This window comes from Pieris brassicae, chromosome 3, assembly GCF_905147105.1.
Source record: "Pieris brassicae chromosome 3, ilPieBrab1.1, whole genome shotgun sequence".
NCBI lineage: Eukaryota > Metazoa > Arthropoda > Insecta > Lepidoptera > Pieridae > Pieris > Pieris brassicae.
Genome location: NC_059667.1, coordinates 9257174 through 9281400, shown reverse-complemented (window position 1 = coordinate 9281400; position 24227 = coordinate 9257174). Strand labels below are relative to the sequence as shown.

The following is a 24227-nucleotide window of genomic DNA, read 5'->3' as shown; positions in this document are numbered from 1 at the left end:
AGTTCTTGCGACAAATTTTTGGTTAGATTGTGTCAAATTTGCGTCGTCAATCGTGGTTAGTTGATGTTAAGTTAAGTAAATGATTAATTAATTTTAAAGACAGTATTAAAATTTATTTGCTCCATTAAAATATATTTATATATTGTAATATTAAGAATTACATAAAATATCTATTTGTTACATGGATTCATTTAGAAGCCATACAAATCCAGAATCCGTATGACGTATGAAGTACTTGACGTCTTGTATGGGTTCCTAACCCTGAAGAAATTAAAACCAGATATCGATTTATTAACGACTTTCATAACTTTGTTAGTTAAGCTTTGATCTAAGAGATTTCAGTAACGAAGTTTTAGTTTTAAACTAACTTAAGAACTTTTTCAAAATATAGAATTTCCTTTGTGCGGTCGTGCACCTATGCATTAGGTTGTAACGAGGTAACCAGTGGCGCTACAACCAAGACGGGCATCAGATCTGTTTCGTGATATTTTGTAATTGGCATGATCTTCCTTTTGTGCTAAAAAAAAATAATCAGTGGCTACAACTTAAAAAGGTCAGGGCCTCAGATTTTTGTATCTGCTTCATGATCCTTTGTGATCTAATAGACAAGTAGTTGATCAGCCTCCTGTGCATAACAGACGCCGTCGACTTTTTGGGTGTAAGGCAAGCTGGATTCCTCACGATGTTTTTATTCCCCGTTCGAGCGAATATTAAATGCGCACATAGAAACAAAGTCCATTGGTGCCGGGGATAGAACCTAAGACCTCAGGGATGAGAGTAGCACTGAAGCCACTAAGCTAACACTGCTTCAAACCTTTTGTGCTAAGCATTTAACAAAACAACTATTGTTTTTCCGTGCATCGAACGAAATAAGATTTTGGTTAGTAATGTTCTTGACTCCAGTAATCTTATACAAAGTATTTAGTGCAGTTATGGAACTGTATGTATACTTCTAAGCCCCATCTATGTGCCCCCTAGAACGAAACATGCTTGCAAGTGAATCAACTATGAGGCGGTTAATGACTATTTCTCATTTGGTCACACATCAGTGTCTTTAAACATAACTTTATAAGTAAAAATATTTCGTATGAAAAATATAATTTGACAATAAGATAAGTATTTATTATAAAGTACAGGATAGGTACCCTCACTATATTAATCACAATTTATGTCTATTTTTTTTTATATGTAATATTAAATAAAATTACTATATAATAGCAAAGCCTTGTTTAGAAGCCCACTTTATAATAAGTACTGGTAAAAAGTTTTCTATGGTACCGACAAGCAAGCAGAAAACTTAATATGTTAAGTAAACTACCTACAATGCCAGCTGGCACGTGTGACGTGGGTTTGTTTGTCGATGGAACGCTCTTTTAATACATATAAATCTCGTTAATCTTTGCCTTTACAAGCGTCTACGATTTACGATTCGGTCGTAAGCATATGCCACCGTTCTTTGATGTCAATCATACGTTTCGAAACGTTTCAGTTTACGATCTGAGTGTGACAAGGTATAAAGTAAATTGCTCTAATACCGCACTGGTTGAGTGAAAGAATTTCAATTTAGAACGGATTTTCAAGTTCAATATTTAAAGAATCTAATTTAATTATTTGTTAACAATAATCTGTGTGATAGTAAATTACAAATACTTCCTTCGCGGAATTTAGTCGGAATTCGAATTTATAATTTTACAGTTCGTAGTAATTAAAAAATTAATTCTCGTGTGTAGTTTCCCAACCTTTTACTTGAAACTGGCGTATTTCTATAATATAAAAAAAACTTAATTGTTAAAGTTTTGAAATGATTGCCAGATGCAATAATATGTATGTGACAAAGGAAATTACAAATAATTCCTTCGCCGAATTTAGTCCGAATTCGAATTTTGAATATTACACTCGTAGTAATTAATTTTTTTTTAAGCAACATAGCAAATTACGCATAGTTTCTGTGCGGAATATAGTCCGAATTCGAATTTTACAGTTGGTAGTAATTAAAAAAATTATTGTTATAGTATTGAAATGATTGCCATATACAATAATCTGTATGTGACAAAGAAAATTACAAATACTTCCTGCACGGAATTTAGACCGAATTTGAATTTTGAATGTTACAGTTCATATAGTAATTAAAAGTTACATTGAACATTGAAATTATAGATACAATAATCGGTGTGTGAAAACGTGAAAGATACAACGTAAAACATACACTTGCGGGGAATTCTGCCCGAATTTGAATTTTGAACGCACTGTAATTTAAATATTAATTTAAGTGTCTATTAAAATTGTCAGACACAATAATCGATTACTTATTAAGGACGTAAATTTTTTTGTTACAGCTGTGAATAGGATGTTGTCAACACTATTTTACATTCACCCTTGGCCTTCAGCTTTATGCACTTGTTTGTAGTAATATACTGTGTTTGACACAGTGCTAAAGAACATAAAAAGCATTAACTAAACCTTTCTCTTTTAAATAATTATTTACAAATATTACCGTGGAATCTCGATAACTCGAATGTCAAGGGATTGGCAAAAAAAAATCGAATTAACGAGATTTCGAAGTTACAAGAACTTCGAGATAAATAATATATGATTATGATTGAACTGCTGCTGAAGTTTTGTAATATTTTTTTAAAAATTTATTCATTCATTCCACGTGTACAAGATAAATACAATATGTTAGAAGCCCCAAATTAATTTTGGATTTTATTTCTATTATTTCGTGGAATTCTAAGTAAGACGTCATAATATTTTACTAAATACGACTTACCTTTACGAGTACCTTTTTTGAAATTCGAGCTATAGCGTATATATATGTATTACCAATACTTCGTAGAGAAATAACATTTTGTTCGAGTTACAAAGTCTAAATAATTTGAGATACCGCGTATTAAGGGGTCAGCGGAATGGAATAGCATTTTTTTTCGACTTACTGAGGATTTCGACTTAACGAGTTTCGAGTTATCGAGATTAAACTATAAAACTAAGAAGTTTGGTGACGTTAATCTAAAACTAAACTTCAAATATTAGTTTCCACAATTACATACATTACGACACTAAATTCATATCTCGTATTCAAGTCTCTCATCCACGAGACTTAAAAATCGAAGTTTACATTTACTATGGTCTTACCAATTGCAACAATTTATATAGATTCTACCATCATTTTGTTAAATGAACAATAAACATATAATCAGAATAAACATCGAATAACAAACATATATCTCAACGGTTCGTTGCCTATTGTATGTTTACAACCTTTAGTACAAATGTAAGTACAACATGTTATTATTTTTGCGTCAAAATAGTGTTTTTTATGTCTTTTAGAGACAAATATTGACTGAGTATTCCGTGATACATCTAACATACGCAGTTAGAGTCTGCGATTAAAACTGTTTATTACAAGAAATACGAAACTTACTTAGAATAGATACAGGCCGTCGACTCTATTCAGAAGATGCGGGTGAGGAATAAGAAAGGCAGCTTCAGACCGCAGACGAGCTGATTATACAGATTTATATGTGGCAGAAATAAAAATTACTACTTTATTTTACTGCGCAATTTTATTAAAACCTAAACATACAGTATTCACAATTTTAGTTATAATCGAAATAATTAAAAAGTAATAAATAGAAACTTAAAACAAATTAAAAAAGTGTAGTGCCTGTGAAAGTGTATCTTTAACGCTGACAACTGACTCTGTATTGCGATACTTATTCGTTGAGCGAGGAAAGCATCAGCTCTGGAGTCACCAGTACTTTCTACCAGGCACCAAATTAAATCTTTAATTAGCGCCTGTGCCCTTAAACTCCACGGCCCAAGAGTCTCTACTCTATATTTGAGTGCTTTATTATTTTCCGCTTGCTCTGCGACTGCCCCAGCTTTCTTGCTTGTTCGAGGGAGGTGAGACGAGGCTAACGTGTCCATACAAAAGCCCGTCTCATTTTCCAAGGGATGAACGAGATCACATCCAGTCGCTTGCCATCATCAGCGATAATTTTTACTTACATTATAATATTAAGTTATTTCTAGTAACTAAAGCGGTCGGATTTTTATAAGAAAATTATTCGTTTATTTAAAAAGACCCTATCTACTTATTACATTAGTAGCTAGAAATCATGAGCGAAATAATTTTAGTGTTTAGCGTAAACACTCACGCCCCGCTAACGGAAGTTTAGGTTTTCACGCCTAATTAATTAATCAATTTATTCACCAAAAACTTGCCATATCAAGAGTGGCGGATATACGCCCTTGATTTAAGAACTGACAGTACATAATTAAGATATATACCCTTTACTTGTAAGTTTTGAGAAATACAATTTAAAAGAATTTGTAATACTAGATGTTAATGCTGTAGAAAATCCAGTGGGACTGTTAGTTCAAAGTTTATTTTGTTAAAGTAGAATTCTACCACTAAACCTTTTTGGAACGAAAAACTTTCTCGTTTCAACTAAAGGAAAGTCGCCCTGTGGCTGTGTTACGAAAGTTTTATAACGATTTTGTTCGTTCTATATTGAATTGAATATTTTTATATAAAAATGTTCTCCGTTAATTCTTGTATATGTTATTATTTTATATTCCATCGCAATTCATGCATCCGTGAGATTGTCTTTTTAGTTTATTTTATTAATATTTTTTTCTATTCGTTTAGATTAAGGTTGGTGATTCTATATTTTTTTTATAAGATTTGGTTCTGCATTTCTTGCACTGTACCCGTAATAATCCTTTTTTTTTGTTTTTGCCTTACTATTTTTGCTTGGAAGAGATCGCTTGTTAGCGATAAAGGTGCCCGTTGCATCCCTTATATGTTTTATGTGTTATGTTATTTGTTTTTCTATAAAAGTAAATAAATATATCACGGGGTTTGGTGACATTATCACTTTAGTTAATTTTTTTCTCGTAAATTAATGTAATATTTGAATTTTTTATCATTAAATTAACGAATTCAAAGTGACTTTTATTTCAATACTTTTTCAAGTCAGTTTTCTAATTGCGTAATTATTGTCAAGTTTATTCCATTTAATCATCCTTCATCATAAATCAAATTAAGCTACAATAATCGGAAAATACTAGTATAAGCGAAATTATTACCATCCAAATTATTACCATGCTCACGCAATATAAGATTTACACGCCGAATTAATTAAGATAATTTACCTCTATATATAAACAAAAACTTGGCAGTTAATAGAAGTAACGGAGAGTTCTCGTACTTTATTAACTAACAGTAAAAGTAAATGAAGAATTCATGTTTTTATTGGCTTTACGTACATTGTTTTACCCGAGTAAATAGAAAAGGTCTTTGTTCAAGCTTAGAATATTGAACGGAAACAGATAAGAACATAGGCACCGGCTTATTAGTTAGGAAGTCAGTGAAGACAGTACCGACGCTGTAAATTTAATTTAAAATCTTCGTTCAATATGTTAGTTACATCTTAAATTATATGTTAGTGAAAATACATTCTCATCATCTTCATCTCCCACTCATTGAGGATCACGACTATTTATAGAACAGGTGGCAAACGAGGTTCACGTGATGCCGTGATGCGTAAACCCGTTTGGACCCAAATGGACACTCAATGCCAGAAGGCTCGCAAGTGCGTAGTAAATTTAGGAATTAGTACACTCTTTTCTTGAAGGATCCTAAGTCTAAATTGGTCCGGAAATAAAGTAAACTTAAGAAGAACATTGTGCTATATTTAGTGTGTAGTATCATTTCTATATTCACCCTAAGCACAAAGTATGACTCCGGTCAAATGCAGTTTTTACGCATTTGAGCTGAGTAGCGGAGTTTGGCCTTCAATGTACACGCGATCCCTCTGGCATTGAGTGTCCATGGGCGGCGGTAACACTTAACATCAGATGAGCTTCCCGCCCGTTGTTCTTTAAAAAAAGTAGACACTGCAGCAGTCTTATTGCCTTATAGTTGACAGCGAGACAAAGGAGCAAGCAAGTGCCCTTACATTGAATAAAGTGTTCGATTAAGTGTCGGCCCCGTTAATCTTCACTTGAAATTCGTGAAAGAATTTGCTGAGCTCACAGTATGAATCAATATTAAGCATTTTTAACGATAAATAAAAATCTAAAATATTATCATTAATATATTGGGAATTGTTAATATTTCAATATATGGAATGTTAAGATATTCTTACGCTCAAATAATTTGTGACAATTTAAATGTTTATATGTTTATTTTGTTAGGTAAAGAAGTATAAAAGACAATTTCAATAATACATTGAGTTATTTTAAATTATTCATTAAGTTAAAATAATAATACTAATAAAACATATTGTAAATGCAACAAGTTATTTTGTACAATTTTAATCTGAAATTTTATATTCAGTACTTGTGACCAGATTTCTTGCAGCGATAATCCGATACGTGTGGTGAAAATAGAATCGTTTTAAAACACTAAGTTTAAATTAAATCTATATTTTTAAACTAACTATATAGTAATCGAAAAACTTAAATGTTAAATAAATCTCTTATTAAAGTTTTTAATAGTTGTAATGGCTTGGCTCGAACTGACACGCTCTGATGGACAAATAAAGTAACAAAAAATCACGCTTGTCATATGGTTGTCACAGACTAAATAATATAATCGACACACATTCTCAAGCGTAAGTAATTCTGATTGCGGAATCAATGAATAAATAGAGATATGGGAAAATTCTAATTTTCCGACTTTGAGGACTCTCAGAAGTGATTGAACAAAAAGGTATTACCAGATTCCCGGCATATTCGTAATATAGTCACGTTTCCAGTGGGATCGTAACGTCAATCTAGGCAACATAATCCTACTCATAACGATCGCGAATCAACTTTAACGGTCACTTTATTACCGTTTTAATATTAAAGGATTTGTGTATAATATCATATGGGTACACAAGCTCGATTTATGTAGGAAGACATCGGCATGGCAAGCCAAGTCAAGTTTCGTTGTATGGAAAACTCCATGAACGTTTTAGAAGGTATAGTCCTACATTTAACGTTTGTATTGTATTCGTGTAGTAACAGTATTGAGCCCATTCGATCTGTCATAATATCATATTGACGACGCTTGCTTATTTAAGTAATATCAATGAGAAACGGGGATTGGGGTTTTAGACATGTGTATACAATTAAAATAACAACGCTTTATATGTTTTAAGTTTGAAAAAAAGATACTTCACGCTTTGTTTTGTCTCTCGAAATGTAGGTTAAATTTCAGATTATTATTTTGTCGTACAAAGGCTGATCATTTCGTACGATTCCCAATGTACATACATTACCATGTAATGAAAATGGTGGCTGACACGAATGTATCTGGGATTCCATGTATAATTTATGAACCGATATCGCTGTTTACTAAATCTGACCACAAAGGAATTATTCTCTACTATCTATACTCATATGATACATGATAAAAAATAGTAAAAGTCAAATCACTCTAAATGAAAACGGAATTTTTAAAACCAAGGCTTCTTCGAAAAATAGCAAGAGATGCAGAAATCATAATGAATATTAATTATACAATAAACTAAGTAATAAATGCTAGAAAATAACTAAACAACTATAACGTTATGCACTTATTAGCCTTACCTTTATATTATATCTGTATATTTCGAAGAAATATGTAAAAATAATTTTTAGATTTTATTTAATAATAATCACTAATATAATCAATCGAACTCGAAGATGCTTCAATATAGTCTATAAGGTTTTATAATTCGCGTCACGTCACTTGACATCTAGACAACAAAATTGGTTCTAGATGTGGGATATACCCTTATGAATAATGTATTACAAGAGTGCCTTTGAAATAAGATGTTATAATTTGAAGAAAAAAACTACATCTTTGAGATACTGAAAAGATTGACTATGATATCAATAAACGGTTGTAGCTTTTGGGTCCCTTTAAGATTATGTCTGTATATTTATTAGATACGTAATATACGGTACTAATCATATAATAATATCTAGTAGACCAAGATATAGACATGTCACTGACTTTTGTATTTGAGACGGCGGTTTTCTTTCGACGTTGTCTTTCACCAGCGAATGTTACATGTGCAAATAGACAGAAAGTCCAATGATAAGAGTCCCACGCTGACCATTTTTTTAATAAAGACCTAACATTTAGGTTAATGTATAAAATTATTAATTTGTTCGTCTATTTTCCCCCACGTGTACTCAATACTAAAGAATTATGGCTGTGTACCAGTGTATCTTTACTTCTATCTGCACAATAAAAACTTCCCTATTAAGAAAAAATAAATGCAGCAGTTGGCGATATCTAATAACAATTCCCATGTAGAATTTGCTTATTATTAGGTACTTTGTAATGGTGTAAAAGTACGAAAATTTTAAACCAAACAGATTTGACTTATAGCAATTTGAATCAAATCATAGAAGTTTTGTTTTTCAAATAATTTATTTCTCACAATACGCTCATGTGTATACGTATGTGTAATTAAACACTAATAATAACAATCCAACACAGTATTTAAAATATTCTTAATCTAAATTAACATAACAAAAAAGCAATAACTATCGGTAAAATATAATTATAAAATATATTATGAAAAGGACTCCCTTTAGGCAAGGTTCCGAAGATACTGGAAGCGTTCCTCTTTGAATGGCTAGACTAATTCTTTATCCGAGATCCAAGCAGCTCTTCGGTCTCCTGTGAAGTAAGTCTTATACTGCTTACTGCTGCTTAGAAAAACATATTATCTAGGTTAAACAACAAGTCTAAGTTGTAAGAAAGAATATGCTTACTTTAAAATATTAGTAGGATGGAAGAAGTTTAGCTCGTATTCAGTATTGGGAACTATTGATCGGCAAAATATCTGAGCGTGGAAGTCGAGTGCTATGAAATTGAAAGCATTACATAACGTTTTCCGATTGCGCCTAACTAGAAAACTAATATAGCTCGTACTGATATCATTGAAAGCTCTATCGTACTTTGGTTAGGTGTACGTGACTGAAAAGTATACGTAAGACGCTAAAATTTAAAAAAAGTTTAACCTAAATCCAATCGGAAACTCATAAACAATGCTTTCTTTAAATTAGTTGTTAAATAAGAATAAATAAACTAATTTGCGTTGTTCTAAAGATAAAGATGAATCGTAACTAATTTGATTGAGTCTATCGTGGTGAGACGTACATATTTGATAATTTCATTCTAATTCGTTTCGAGTAGATAAATCCTTTTTTTGAGTTTAAAATTATATAAATCCAAAACATAAAAAATAAGTCTTTACACAACCGTGGTTTTAGAACACAAGAACAGAGTGACCTCCATTTATTAGTGACTAAGCAATGTTATTGGACAATTTCTTATGTTAATATCCTTATTAGTAAATTAGATTAGACTTAAATTATTTATTAGTTAGGCTAGATCGTAATTTTCCATTTGATTTTAGTAAATACACATGTATTAAAAAAACACAACTGTATGCTAGAAACGTTGTAATTTTATCTTTACGAATGACTCTTCAATACGCTTCCTGTTTGCTAACCTTGAGGCCACTACGATTTTGCATTACTGTACAAGTGAATGCGATAAAATGAAAAGCTCATTTGTGCTGCAAAATATAACCGTCGACATCCGAAAAGAATTGCAAATATTCATTACTTATGACTTTATAAAATTGCTTTTAAATGAAGATTACATCCTTTCCTGATGAATGCTCACTATATTGTATTAAAAAGAGATACAACAGGACCATGAAATCATTTAAAACTTAAAACATTTGAAACTTATAAAATTGGAAAAATTGTATTATCCTAGTCAACTTTAAAAGATTTTTATTATATATAGAACTATTTTCTACCTTAGCTTAACAAATTCATAAATAAAATCCGTTCTCATTACTTATGAATCCAAGAAATGATTTCTCATTCATGAAAATAAGTTAAAACGGCGCCGAGGTTGCCCCATCTTTGTTTGCAAAAAATCATGAAAACTTTGACCTCAAAAATTCCGCCTCGTTAAGCTAGTTGGTTGGAATCACCAACAACACCAATTTACACTGAGACCTTTTTATGTATACTGGTTCATCGCGGCTTTGCTTACGCGAAAGTAAATTTATTATAAACATGCTGGGTTTCCATTTAAGCCATAATCAATAAACGTAGGGTAGAAATTATTCGATAAAAATACGATATAGAATGTCAACTACCATGAAAACTAAATAACTATTCTATAATATAATTTTTTTTGCACAATTAAGCTCGTAACTTAATCCCTGTTCGTGCATTCGATTGTATTGTAAAAGCATGTATTAGTTCCAAATCTGCGGTTCAGAAAGTGGATCCTAACGATAAACACACCACAAAAATATGTCTAAATATACCTAATAGCCGTAGCATAGTATTTTTCATCTTAATAGAACATAAATTTAGAAATTGACTTTCAATTGGCATCTGTATTAAATTAAGGCGCCATATTCCGTTTCATGTTGATAATTAAATTGATTTATTTGAAAATTCCTTTTATGTTAGCTTTAGAGATGTGAGGTTATTTGATTTTGACATTTCCAGGAGATTTTCGACTGAAATTTTCTTAAGATTCTTGTTCTATATTCATCAGTTTTGTCAAATTACGATTTTTTTATTAGTCTGTTTGTTATAACCTGTCAACGTCTTCTGCTGGAGATAAGCCTGTCTCTAAATGTCTAATACGACAGTATGAGAGTCTTTATGGTGACAGTATGGTGTAAACGTTGACAAAAACAAAATCTTGGCTATTAAAAAGAGTGACAGAGAGTTTATTGCCAGTTCTTCTCTTTCGCTCTACGCCCTTGATTTGAGAACTGGCAGTAAATGTAAAATTTACATTTCTATTTTTGACTTCAATAAGTGTATATTGTGTTACCTATATGAATAAATTATTTTGAATTTTATGTAGAAAGCACTTCACAATTTCATAGTTACTATACGATTTATTGCTACTACGTGATATCATCTCAAATAAAATTAACTTGATTTAATAAAAAGTACTTTTAATTATTTTTATTATTACTTTGAAGTTTATGAAAATTGTAAATACAAATTATACGTATGTAGCGTGATTAAATGATCTGATTGAAAATTGCCCCTTCATGTTACTGCCTACAAGACTCGATGTCGTGCTTTGTTTCACGTTCCTCACATCAACCCTAACTATGCCATAAACTCAGCCATATTGTGCAGCCCGAAATTCCAATATTTAAGCCTTGACTTGTTTCAGCTATCGCGGAATATGCTTAAAAAGAGTATTAAGAATATCCAAAACGCAAATTCACCTACAAGTGAATTGATACCCACATACTCACGTACATACTCTTTCACACTATCCGAGGCCAAATTAGGTATTACTTAGTGTAACTGTATTGATTTTTTTTTCGTTTTTTTAATATTTGAATATTAATATTCAATGAATATAATATTGTATGTAAATTTTTCCAGCAATTTCCATGATTTCATCGGCCCACCTTTAAAATTGCCTACCTCTGTTCTTGTTATTGCCTTTACAATTTACAATATAATAATACAAATTTATGTGTTACAATTTAGCTCCATTTATCTGCTGGTATGTCCAGGCCATTTCCACTTTAGTTGTTTTGTTTTATTACATATAGAGCGTCAGCATATATTACGTCAGCAATCCTTCTTTTATCTCTTAAATTATTGTAACTTAGTTTGTCAATTTTTCCTTTTTTTATAATACCCAGTACTCCGCAGCAAATGTAATGTACATAACTTCTGTATACAAGAAAAGGTAAAATGAAATCCGAAGACGCCTGCGGTCAAGAGGATATATTACCAGTCGAAGCCACTGAAAATAATATGACGATATTAAATTAAATCTTAAAATACCATTCAATTATAGAGGTTTATAGAAAATACGTTACGTAATTTCTTAGGTGTTTATATAATCATTTAAACTAAATCATTTATTAATACTTCATTGTCCAGAAAAGACGATTTTGCAATTTCTCAAATACACAATTGCTATCCATCTCCAAATGAAGGAAAACCAGAGATATCTCGTAAGTCTTGACAACCAAAAACCTAAGATCTATGTCAGGTATCTTTCCCTTAAATCGGCAGCTCACGTCGTGGTCAGCAACGAAACATCTAGAGCGGACTGGTACCATCGGTTTCTGTCCAGCGTCTCTCTAGTTTTATGAGTCTTTCACTTGACCACATCTCAAAGGCATACTTTGCCTTTCTCCAGATAGTCCATGTTTCTTCTCCCTACAGCAAGATAAGGAATCCAAGAGCCCGTATCGGTCTTATTTTAGTTTTGATACCAATTCCTCATTTCTTTTAGATTTTGACTAAAAGCAATTATTGTTTGTTGTTAATAAAATAAATATAAAACACATTTTGCAATTAATTGGAGTTGAATTTTACTTTTTTTAGAAATCAAAAAATTTTAAGTTTTGTTTACGAATTTACTCAAATTCCTCAACTTAGCCATATATTTTTGTCGGGTCACTTAGTATCACATTAATCTTTACGTAAAAAGTGTTATATGCACCCCAATAATGGAATCGACCCATAAAAATTCCGTCAAATTAAGAACCCTCCTCCTAAAGGTACAACAGTGTTCAAGCACGTTTTTATCAAAAATAATAATTTTATTTGCCACTTATCAATTCTATGGCAAACTACATCTAGAACATAAATTCAATATTTTTTGAGAGTAATATTTGCCGTAGGTTACGGTAATGGTAGAAAGCTAAACAAAATTAAAATAATGCTGTTTACATTATATTTATTACGTGCTGTTAAATTTTATGATCGATGCCCAGCGGACGTGAATATACGTAATTTTCATGTTTACAAACAAGCTGCATCTTTGTTAAAGCACTCACGGCACGTACGTGGTTCGCCAAATCTAAACATTACAATAAATTACTACAAGTGTTTACCTTCTATACGTCTGCATTAATAATTCCATAAGTCAACTGGCTAGCTAGCTAACTTGCCAATTCCACTTAGGGTCCTTAAAGAAAATAGCGTACCAATTCTTAAAAGGCCGGCGACGCTCCCACGAGCCCTCTAGCATTGAGATTGTCCATAGGTGGCAGTATCACTTAACTAGGTAAGCCTAACGCCCTGATCCCTGTTCTATAAAAAAGCCTACACATAAATTAAGTTCGGTGGTGGTTTTGTAGATGTTTAAATAAAACTCTTTGTTTGAAGCTGGGTAGCAGGTTTTAATGGTTTAAATATGAGCTAATAACTAACACAAAATTAGGGAGGTTGCGAATCTAACAAAAACAAACTTGGCTTATCTAAGGGTTCATAAATCTAAATGACACTTAGGTAATTGGACATTATCGGAAACGAGAATGTTAAAATACAATTTATAAGTGTGGCAAAAACTAAACAGACATTTGGTTTACGTTTCTAATTATTACCTAAAATATTTATATGTAACTTAACTAAAGTTAGGTTACATAACTCAACTTTTCTAATCTATATTTCTAAGTAATCTAAGTAATCTAGTACATCTGTTCGCACTTTGCGCTCACCTTATTTTATTTTTGTCTTGACGGTGACTGAAAGAAATCATTCATTCATCATTTCATTATTTTAATTGTACTGTATTCCTTTTTCATGTGTACATAAATAAAATTAATTTATTTCATGTTTCATTGACGAGCCGTGTTGTTCTAGTGGATTAAGTGACGATCTTGACGTCATGCTTTTGAATGACTGTAAATATTTTTTTTTATTTTTATTAGCACTTGCCACTACGGTGAAGGCTGACAATGACAAAGTCCAACATCTTAACAGGGTTGCGGCGCCACTGTATTATTATCTTATTACATGATACGTCATGGTGCCATGAATACCTAGCTCGATCTAAATAATGCCGGATATAACTAAATAAAATAAAACATGTTTATTATGGAATATAAGATACAAGTATCACTTATTTCACGTCATTAAATTTAAAGAGGTAGAAATCCCTACTCATCGGCAAAGAATATAGAAGATGTAGGCCGAGAGAAAAAGCCGGCGTCCAACCTTTTTAGGTCTGGGCCTCAGATTTTTGTGTCTGTTTCATGATTATTTGTTAATCGAATAGGCAAGTAGGTGATCAACTTTCCGTGTCTGACGCACACCGTCGACTTTTTGGGTCTAAGGCAAGTCGGTTTCCTTACGATGTTTTCCTTCACCGTTTTAATGTTAAATGCGCAAATAGAAAGATAAATCATTGGTGCACAGCCAGGGATCGAACCTACGACCTCAGGGATGAGCGTCGCACTCTGAAGCCACTAGGCCAACACTGCTCTACCAAATTTTAAATAGCATTCACATTAATACACCTTATATTTGTTTTATATTATAATTTAGAATTACCTCAACTGCACACATATGTTTTACAAGTAAATCTCAATATCTTTTAATTCGTCTAAGTGAATACAGATTCTGAATAAATTACGAGTATATACTCGTAGTATTTGATATTAGTAAAGCTAAATGGAGCATTAATTTACAATTTTGTAGCGTATAGATTTCCTCTTAATGATACTTGGGAATCCATCCAGAGTGATTTGCGTAATATGAAAGCTAAATGTAAATAAAGAGGAGATACAGCCTGTTAATGTATTGTAATGTTATCAATCATAAGATTTATATGTGAGTATAGGATAATAGCTGAGTATTAACTTTAACAACATACTAGGGTATAATTTTAATTAAGTTTTCTACAATTTTTATTATTACATTATTTTTGCGTCTGAGGCTTTGAAACATATCATCAATCTTGATTTTTTAATGGCGATATTATTACTGGAATAATGTTTTGATATTAAAATTTAATAATTATTTAGAATGCTAAAGTCAAAAAAAATCTAAAATTGTCTTCACATATAATTATTTTAGTAATGTATTCAGATATTGTAAATTCTATTTTAAAAGAGTAAGTGTGGAGATTCTTGTCCATTATTCTCTACACGAAACTACCTTTTGGAAGGGGCAACTAGAATCATCTTTATATTTTATTTAACTTTCTAAAGTACTATTTAAGGTCTAATTGGACTAAATTATTTGACTTTGACAAAACCATATATTTTTATAATAATTAATAATTAACATTAAATATAGTATTGTCTTTTGTTAACATAGCTTTTACACATTAAGAAAACACGGATTGAAGCTATGTATTATTATTATAAACTTATAATTATTTACATAATTTTAAATTTTTTTTTCCGACTTTTCGCGTGATTTACAGCGTGCGTGGTCACGGTGACCATTAAATATGTTATATATAAGAAAGATGTTATATAAAAGAAAGATAACTGTAACTTATTATTTTTGACCGACTACAAATACTTGAATCATGTGTATTTCTTTGTCCTTAGATTCTACTTTTTTCAAACAGTGAAAATAATTGGTATTGTTATTTGGTATTACCATTAGTTCAATGACATTGTTTTTTCGAATTGTGACGTCGACGTGCGTATATTGAATAAATGACGCACATAACTTTTTGTTTTTAATTCTATTTAAAATACGAGATAACTCTATATACCTAGCATAAATAAACTATCGTGATATCTTTAGATTTTTAGACATGTTCTATTTACTTATATCATAATCCTACAGATAGCATAAACTATATATACCAAAAAACAATTGTACCAAAGATAAAAAAGAGTCAAACGTTTCTTCATCTTTAGAACAGCAAATACTTTAATGATTATATGATACATATTATTGGACCAGACACGAGAAATTGAAGATAAATTGATTCATGAACTATTTAATGATCAAATACTTGAACGAACATACGTCATTGCAAATTACATAAATGAAACTGATCCGAAGTTAGAAATTCCTTAAAGGAAATTCATCATGGGATCTGTTAGTGAATGGATGCTCTAACTCCGGTGGTGCGTACATTTTCAATGTGTATTTGTGCAATACACACTTGCTCCATCTCCAAATGAAGGAAAACCAGAGATATCTCTTAAGGCATGTCCAAAAATCGACGATCTATGTCAGGTATCTCTTTAATCGGCAGCTCATGTCTGAGCGTGGTGGTCAGCAACGAAAGATCTGGAGCGAACTGTTTCCACCGCTTTCCGTCCAGCACCTTTCTTATAACAGTGCCCAGTTTTGAGGACGATGAGTATTTCAATTGATCGGTCCATCTGGTTATTGAACGGCCACGTCATGTGTTACTCACTATGATCGGTTTCTCCAAGTTCTCATCACCTCTGGGCATGCCAGGAATAAAAATCTGATATGTTTACATAATTGCAAATCTACTATTACTAATAAAACGTAGTAGCTATTGGATGTAATTGTTCACTAAGTTAAAATCCGATAAAAAAAATGTGTTGTCCTTTTTAAGTCTGGCCTCAGGTTTCTATATCTGTTTCATGATTATTTGTTAATGTAATAAGCAAGTAGGTTTCTTCACGACCTTTTCCTTCACCGTTCGAGCGAATGTTAAATGCACATAGAAAGAAAGTCAATTGGAAAGGATTCCGTGTGTCGTTGGCAGCTAGTCCTTTTGACATATTAATCATTTCAGGATCTTGACTTAATAAATTCTACAGAACATTTTTATACTACACAACTACTACTACAATACTGTCCATTCCAGCATAAGACAGGTTGTTAAGACTGTCAGTGAGTGTATAAATTAGTGTATCGATAGTGAAAACTTTATTTTTAAGAAAGTAATTACAGATGAAAGGGCTTCAGAAAGAAGTCCCGTTTGCAGTCTAAATAATCGTTGTTTTCGAGAATTTTCTTTCCCGTCTATTTTTATGGCTTCATTGAATGTATTTTTAAAATATTTTATAAATAAATATAGTACAAATTATTTAGACTATGTTACAAAAGTCTAACGTGGCGTTCTAATGGCAACAACTTTTTGAAATCGGTCCGTATTTTTTAAAAATTATTCATTACATACAATAAATACAGATATTTCCGCTTCCTTATATTCGTATTAGTACGAATATACACTATTATGGTAAATTATATTAAATATAATGTTTATTATCAAATTTAATTTTATAAATTCGTAAATGAACCCTGCCTTAAGCGGCTTAATTAATTAATTGGAATGTAATTGCCCTTTGTAATTCAATATAACGTTTTTGAATGGAGATAATATCGAAAACACGATTGTATCAATAAAGATCATAATAGAAAGTTATTAAAAGCTGAACTAGAACATTATGACGGCCTAAGGATAGAAAGACGAAAAATGAAAATCTTTATATATTTGAATTAAAACGAATAGGAGACAAACGGGCAGAAGGCTCATCTGCTGACACTCGCACTGCCAGAAGGCTCGCACGCGCGTTGCCGGCCTTTTAAGAATTTGTAAGCTCTTTTCTTGAAGGACCCTAAGTCGAATTGGTTCAGAAAAACGTGGGCAGCTGGTTCCACATCTTGGTGGTATGGTAATATTCAGAGTTGAGAAATCTCGAAGGCTAATGCGCTAAGTAGGACTCCCGTCAAAATGTATTGGAATTTGGAAGCCATAGATCTCACTTAGTCACTAATCATCCATACCAATCATTATGAATAGTTCGTCATAAACGAAAATTCTTGTTAATTGAAATGACACGTAGTACTTTGAATACATTTTACAAACCACAATTATTGTATTCGAAAATTACTCATCAGTCAATTTTGAACGTAGATTTATATTAAATTTAACCAGTTCGGATTATGTCGGTTTTGTGTCATTGAACAGGCGATATTTATTTTATATCTATAACGAATATAAACAACATTTACGGTCTGGAATTGTTTCGTAATATTTTATTTTATGTAATCTTCTATGCCTGACACACGATGTCGACGTCGACTTTAAGACAGCCGAAAGTTTGGAGCCGGGTTTCAAACCTACACAATCAAAATTTATTTATTATCATTATTGTCTGCTTAACAGACTCAATGTAAGATTTTAAAGTCGTTATTATATTCGTTTTAGATTTAATTTCAAGCAAAATTGTTGGCTAAAAAAGGATTTTATTCCTTCGTTATGTAATATCTTTATCCGAATCACATCATTAATCTACGATTACTTATTATATATAATTGACTTTGGCGGCTGTGTGTGATTAAAGCTAGCTCGTTAATAAAAATATCCTTACATAACTTTTTTGTAGAGTCATGTAGAGAATGCTATGACTGAAGCATTTTTATTGCGTCTTAAAGTACGAAGTGAGTCGTCACTTCGCGTGATAACTTGTGGATAATAGTTATAGTTCATACCTTTTGTATTTTATAATAACTTTAGATATAATATGGAACAAGTCTCATTAAGATAACAATATAATAGAAATGTTATCTTAACCTACATATACTTGTATATATATATTATACATTATACGCAGTCGTCATTTCCATTTAAAACTAGTACAAGGACAAAGAAAAAGAAAATTAAACAAAAAAACCAATGAAAATTTCGAATCGTTTATGAACTTCTATATATTTCTAAAGGAATCCACATGAAAACGGGCAAATTATGTTATTGTATATATAAATAATTGTAAGGTTAATATCAGTGATATGACATAGTGACAAGGCACACAAAAATGTAGAACTAGACGTGACTTCAAACACTGTGATACTAAATTCCCGGTTCTATACCCAAGTATTCAGTTGTAATTGAGATAACTTGTCATTAAGAAGAGTGAGACACGAAACTGTAACATATAGTTATAACGAATAGTTATATTCTGCAAAAATCCGACAGCGGAAATTCATCTAAACAAAGACAAAACAATGCGTCGTTTAAAAACCAATTATGAAAGCCTATTAAAGACAATGGCGAGAACAATAACATTTACATTATTCAATCTATTGACCATGATCTTCGTAATAAACTCGCAATAAAATTGGGCTCGGTGCTGACGTCAACATGGGTTCGTGTATAAAAACGATTGTCACGTATTCCTCACGTTTTGGTTATTACGTGATCTATAAAATAGTATTTGTCGAGTTATAGTTCGATGTTATATTTGATCGATGTAGTGGTTGTACATTTACTACTATGTTAATATTATGTGACACATAAAATGTGTGTTTGAGAAAATTCGTAACAGAATTGGCTTGATACTATTTCCTGCATATCGAATTCGTAAAGCCTTAGCTTAGCTAGCTGATGGACGTCTCTGGTCTCGCAAACCGTAATATATTCGCCAGGATTTAAAGAAATGGTACCTGTTCATTTAACTAAGAAACTGGTGCACAACAGTCCTATACCACAAAATATTAAGAATAATAATTTATAAGTTTAAATTAAATACTTAATTAATATATATAACAAACAAAACTGAAAACTCCTAAAAGCAATGGAATTTACGAAATTATTATTGTATTGAGAATATTTAATATATTATTATATGATTTATTAAATAAATATTCTATGTTACCAAGCAACAATCAGCAGCTAACATACTCGTATATCGGAGGCCCTAGTCTACGCAGTAAAAGAATATTCGTTACAGTTTGTAATAAAAGGCAATGTAAAAAATAACTCTTAATCGGGAACGATAGTTCCTGCCCCATACCATTGGGAAACAGTAATATTTCATAACATGTTAAAACAATTCTCATGGAACTAAAGTACTGCGTAAATGCTTATTAATACTTGTAATACAGTCACGTTTTCCAAACTAATCACATCGTTATTGTTATGGGTTGTTTAAAATGCCACGTACGATCTTTAACAATCGCCTACCTGTTTGCAAGGCGCCGAATTATTACGGTCAACCTTCGGCACTTGATAAAATTTTATGTTTAAAACACTGGTATCGTTTAAGGGCTGATCTTTACTGTCAGTTCACAGTGCTGTGAAATATTATTAAGTAAATATATAATATATGTGGGCATTCATACTATCCATAACAGTGAAGTTTCTCGGGAATCATAATCCAGTTACGCTCAATACCGAATAAATCATTCTCGAGCGGAATCAATACACGATATTATAGAGAGGATCGATCTTAACATCTATGTAACGATAATAATGATTAAATATTAAAATATGTTCTCCAATCCAATTAGAGACCAAAAAACATTTTACCTATCCACGGTAAAACCTTCGCGCATACGATCAATATAGCAATAATACAGCGTAAATATTATTTTTTGTTTTAGGTAATTATGTTTAAAAAATAATATTTACTATTCATCAATACTTATATGTGGAAACGTTTCCTACAATTGCTTGATTTTATTGTAATTTTAAAATCGAATTATAGAAGATAAACTGACTGACTTTAATGATAAAATTGGATTCACTTTAATTTAAAAGATTTAATAACGCCTGTCACTTTTATATTAGCATGCTGTAACAGCGTGCGTGTTCTGTTTCCGTCAGGCGCTCACGCAAAGGTCGCGATTTGCGATTATACCGCCCGCCCTACCTCCGCCCTAGACTTTATTGCCTCGAAACGACATTGAATATCAGTGTTAAGGTCCCCGAACTATTTCACGATCAAAAACCAATAGATATATGTTAAATTATATTAAAATTACTAACCATTTTGTTTTCTTTAATGTTTTCACTTTATACTTATTGCTTTTCGTTAAGAGAAATTACCAAGTTTAAATGAAGCTATAAAACCTTCAGTGAAATTAACTTCCGAATTTAATGAAATAGGTATTTATTTTAGGTAAAGGATAAGTCGACCCGAAATGCAAATATGTAGCTTATTTGCAGTTTAGACGTTAATTTCTATTGCGCATTGTACGATTCCATCCCATTTTATTATCTTCCGTATCGGAAATAAACTGAAAGCTACATCACCATAAGGGTTAGTTTCTCTATTCAATTATTTAAATTAAATTTTACATATTATATATAGCGTTTATTAACTCCCAAAATCGTAACACCCTGTTAGAACAGAAACTATTAACTTAATTTTAATAGAACCCAGGAGTAGCAGGAGTCACGCCCTCATTTTTCGTCAGATAATTATTGTAGTGGTATGTAAGCTATGACGGCTTCTGATGGATCAGCTGGATACGCTTTTTATTAGTCTATTACACCAACCACGTCAGAGTTTAGTCGGTAAAGACCTGGGTTTAATAAATGCAATTGCACGGAGTTTCAGATTTCGATCACCCGAAAAAATGGTATTGAATGGAACGCTAATTATCTAGAAAATGGCAGTGAAATGTGTCACCAATGTGTGCCAAATGGCTGATGTAGAGGTGTTTGAACTGCATTTATTGCTAATACTAATATGTTTTTATTCATTCTATTTTTACATTTCGTGTCACCATTATCAGAATAAAAGTAAAATATCTCTACTAGCCCGAGGGTCACACTCAACGTAGACCTATTAGGCAGGGAGCCAACAGATGCTACACAGTATCTATACACGTATAAATTATAGAAAACTTGGCTCGTTTCTATCATTTTAAGTTTTAACCTGTTGCTTATAGCTTTAAATCAATGACACAAAGGTCATGTGTCATTGTAAAAATATGGTTTATAAATTATAGTCAATATTTATTTTTTATAATGGGATGCCTTCCTGCAAGAAAGGACGTGGCTCTTAGACAACAAAATGCCAACCATTATTTCTTGCAACACTAAGCTTGCAAATGCGTTGCCGGGCTTTTAGGAAGTAGGCTGTTCTCTCGAAGGCATATAATATTGTAAATGTTTATTATATCATAAATGAAGCCCAACTTTTGTTCAAGTGCTATCAAAGTTTTTGCCTTATATCAGGGTGAGTGGAAAAAATCGCTAAGTCACGTTGAAATCATTTTTCGAACTCTAAGGGATCTTTCCAGATGAAACCAATATATGAGATTAATCATTGACAAAAACGGTTCTTTATAAATACATAATAAAGGCTTTATAATCAATTAAACATGAATGAATCACCATGCCTACTGCTGGTAAACCGATTTGTCCTCTACAAAACTGTTTTTTTTAATTATTTTTTATATTATTAATTAACTATTAATTAATTAAGAAGTCATATGGAACTTGGTGTAATAGTTGCAGCTCCTTACAAACATTTAGTAAAACAAAAAACTTGGTGTTTAAAAAGAGTCCCGGAGAGTTTATTGCCAGTTCTTCTCGTCCGTTCTACGCCCTTGATTTGAGAATTGGCAGTAAATGTAAAATTAGAAGCATTAAGTATTTAATATGTATTTCTTTATTGAGGTTCAAGTATACATTGTATTATCTAAATTAATAAATTAATTTTAATTAAATGAATCTAAACTTAGTTACGATAATTCATAATAATTAACACATTCACTCTTATTCATATGGAGAATGAAATGTTCTCGTATTAAAATTGGTATCTAGGTCAGATGCGGTATCTTAATTGGCACTAGTCTGTAGCCATCATTCTATTAGAATTCAGAAAATAAACAAATATACAATTTAATTTGTTTAACAAAGGAGATTTTAGTATAGACTTTGAATTATTGGAATTATATTTTGATCTCAATAAACTCGAGATTAAAACGGCTGTTAGAAGCCATACAATAATCACTTTCATGCTCAGATCACAATTGAAACCCCATATTTTATTGTTAGTATGATGTATATTAGATAAGTTTTGTGGGAATATATCTTGTTTCAAAAAGTTTATCAAAGGTCAAAAATTTGATAAATTATTGATTTTATTGATATAGATTTGTTTACTTAATAACGTAAAAATATTGAATGACATCACTTTCGTGGCACTGAAATAAAACCGGTGAACCGTTTTAATTCGATTAGTCGTTGTGCAAAAACGTTCTAAATGTTTTACAATATGAATATAATATATAATAAAAAATACAGATATTAAATTTAGTTCAAATTACTTAGGTTATAAAATATATGAACCAAATTTAAAATCATCGTTCCCGGATGCAAAGTGCCTTTAGAGTTAGCTGCATTCTGATGTTAATGTGTAATGCAAAGAGTGCTTTTTTCTTTCTCTTTATTGTACAAAATAATAAAATATAATCAGAATATGTTACTTTAGAAAACCGCTGTGGTTTGTATTAATGTAACCATAGCAGTCTTGTTTAGGAGCGCGACAATTGCACATAAAAATATTTTTTTAAATTTACTGTTTATGTTAGCGTTATGGCTATCTAATATCTGATTGGGTAATGGTAGACCATATATTAGCCGCGGTAGCAAATACCTCAACGTTCTCTCGCCATATTCGTTGTTTGCTCTCGATGTACAGAGCCTGGGGTCTGAGGTCTTCGGTGGTGTTAACTCCATACATATTCCCGATATATTCAACATACTTCAAATAGAAGATAAAGACAACACATTCCATTTTCAAAACCGTCTAAAATACTTTACAGTGATATTGGAAGCTATGTGTGGTATAGTGTAGTGTTATAATGAGTGGAAGACACCTACGAATTCCGGAGGTGCGCGTGAGTGGAGCAGATCAGGACGAAGATGATCCGCCCGCGGCTTTACCACCCTTCGCTTTAACTTTAGCTTCGATACCACGACGGCGGCATTCATGGATATGTGGGTAAGTAATAATATATGATTTGAGGCTCCGTATTAAGTATTTCCGGTCAAACACCGGTAAACATAAATTATTTTATAACACCGCTAACTCTTCGACTGGATTTTGCAGCGATTGTTGTTTAAACTAAATAAGTTTAGCAAGTTTCAATCTGAATAATAAACAGAAACTAATGGATTACAATGTTACTTAAGCTTATGCTATTAAAATCGACTTAACTAGCTTACATTGTATTATTATTCTAAGCTTACCGGTGATCGGAAAGTTATATCTATTGATTTTGTTATACATAAATAGGAACACTGTTGGGTACAAACATATGGAGGAAAGTGTTTACGACGACATATAAAATCCATATAAGGATTAAATTAATACAAAAGTTCATCTTATTTATATAATTATATTATTTACGTATATACCCTCTGGATACAATTGGTTATGGGAAGATCGTGGATTGTTAAATTTTCTATTGATACAAATTCCTCCTTAATATGGCGTGGCCTTTTAAATTATATTGGTAAGATAAGGATCTAGATTTTCATTGACTAAATTATTGTTAAGTCAAGAGTTAAGAGCCAACCTAACATTAGTTAAGTATTACATATATATATTATAGTTAACCGACCACCGAAGTTAATTATAATTAGACTAGAATTTTTAAAGTAAACAATTTCTAACATTTGAAGATCTTGCTCACAACTTGAAGATGGTACAAAATTTCCTCGGTGAATCTATTGTTATTTCAATGTT

At 31.6% G+C, this 24227-nt stretch overlaps 1 protein-coding gene across 2 annotated transcripts in view; it reads left to right on the top strand.

The window, feature by feature from the left end:
* LOC123706971 (cAMP-specific 3',5'-cyclic phosphodiesterase, isoforms N/G) overlaps nt 1–24227 on the top strand; it is a 273282-nt gene that overhangs the window by 85652 nt on the left and 163403 nt on the right. Inside the window, exon 2 of one of the 2 annotated variants that reach the window (XM_045656671.1) lies at nt 23302–23480. The exons of the other annotated variant lie outside the window; for it this stretch is intronic. Within the exon in view, the coding sequence (XP_045512627.1) occupies nt 23341–23480 (140 nt within the window). The 5' untranslated portion in view covers nt 23302–23340. The remainder of the gene's footprint in view (nt 1–23301; nt 23481–24227) is intronic. 2 annotated transcript variants of the gene reach the window in all.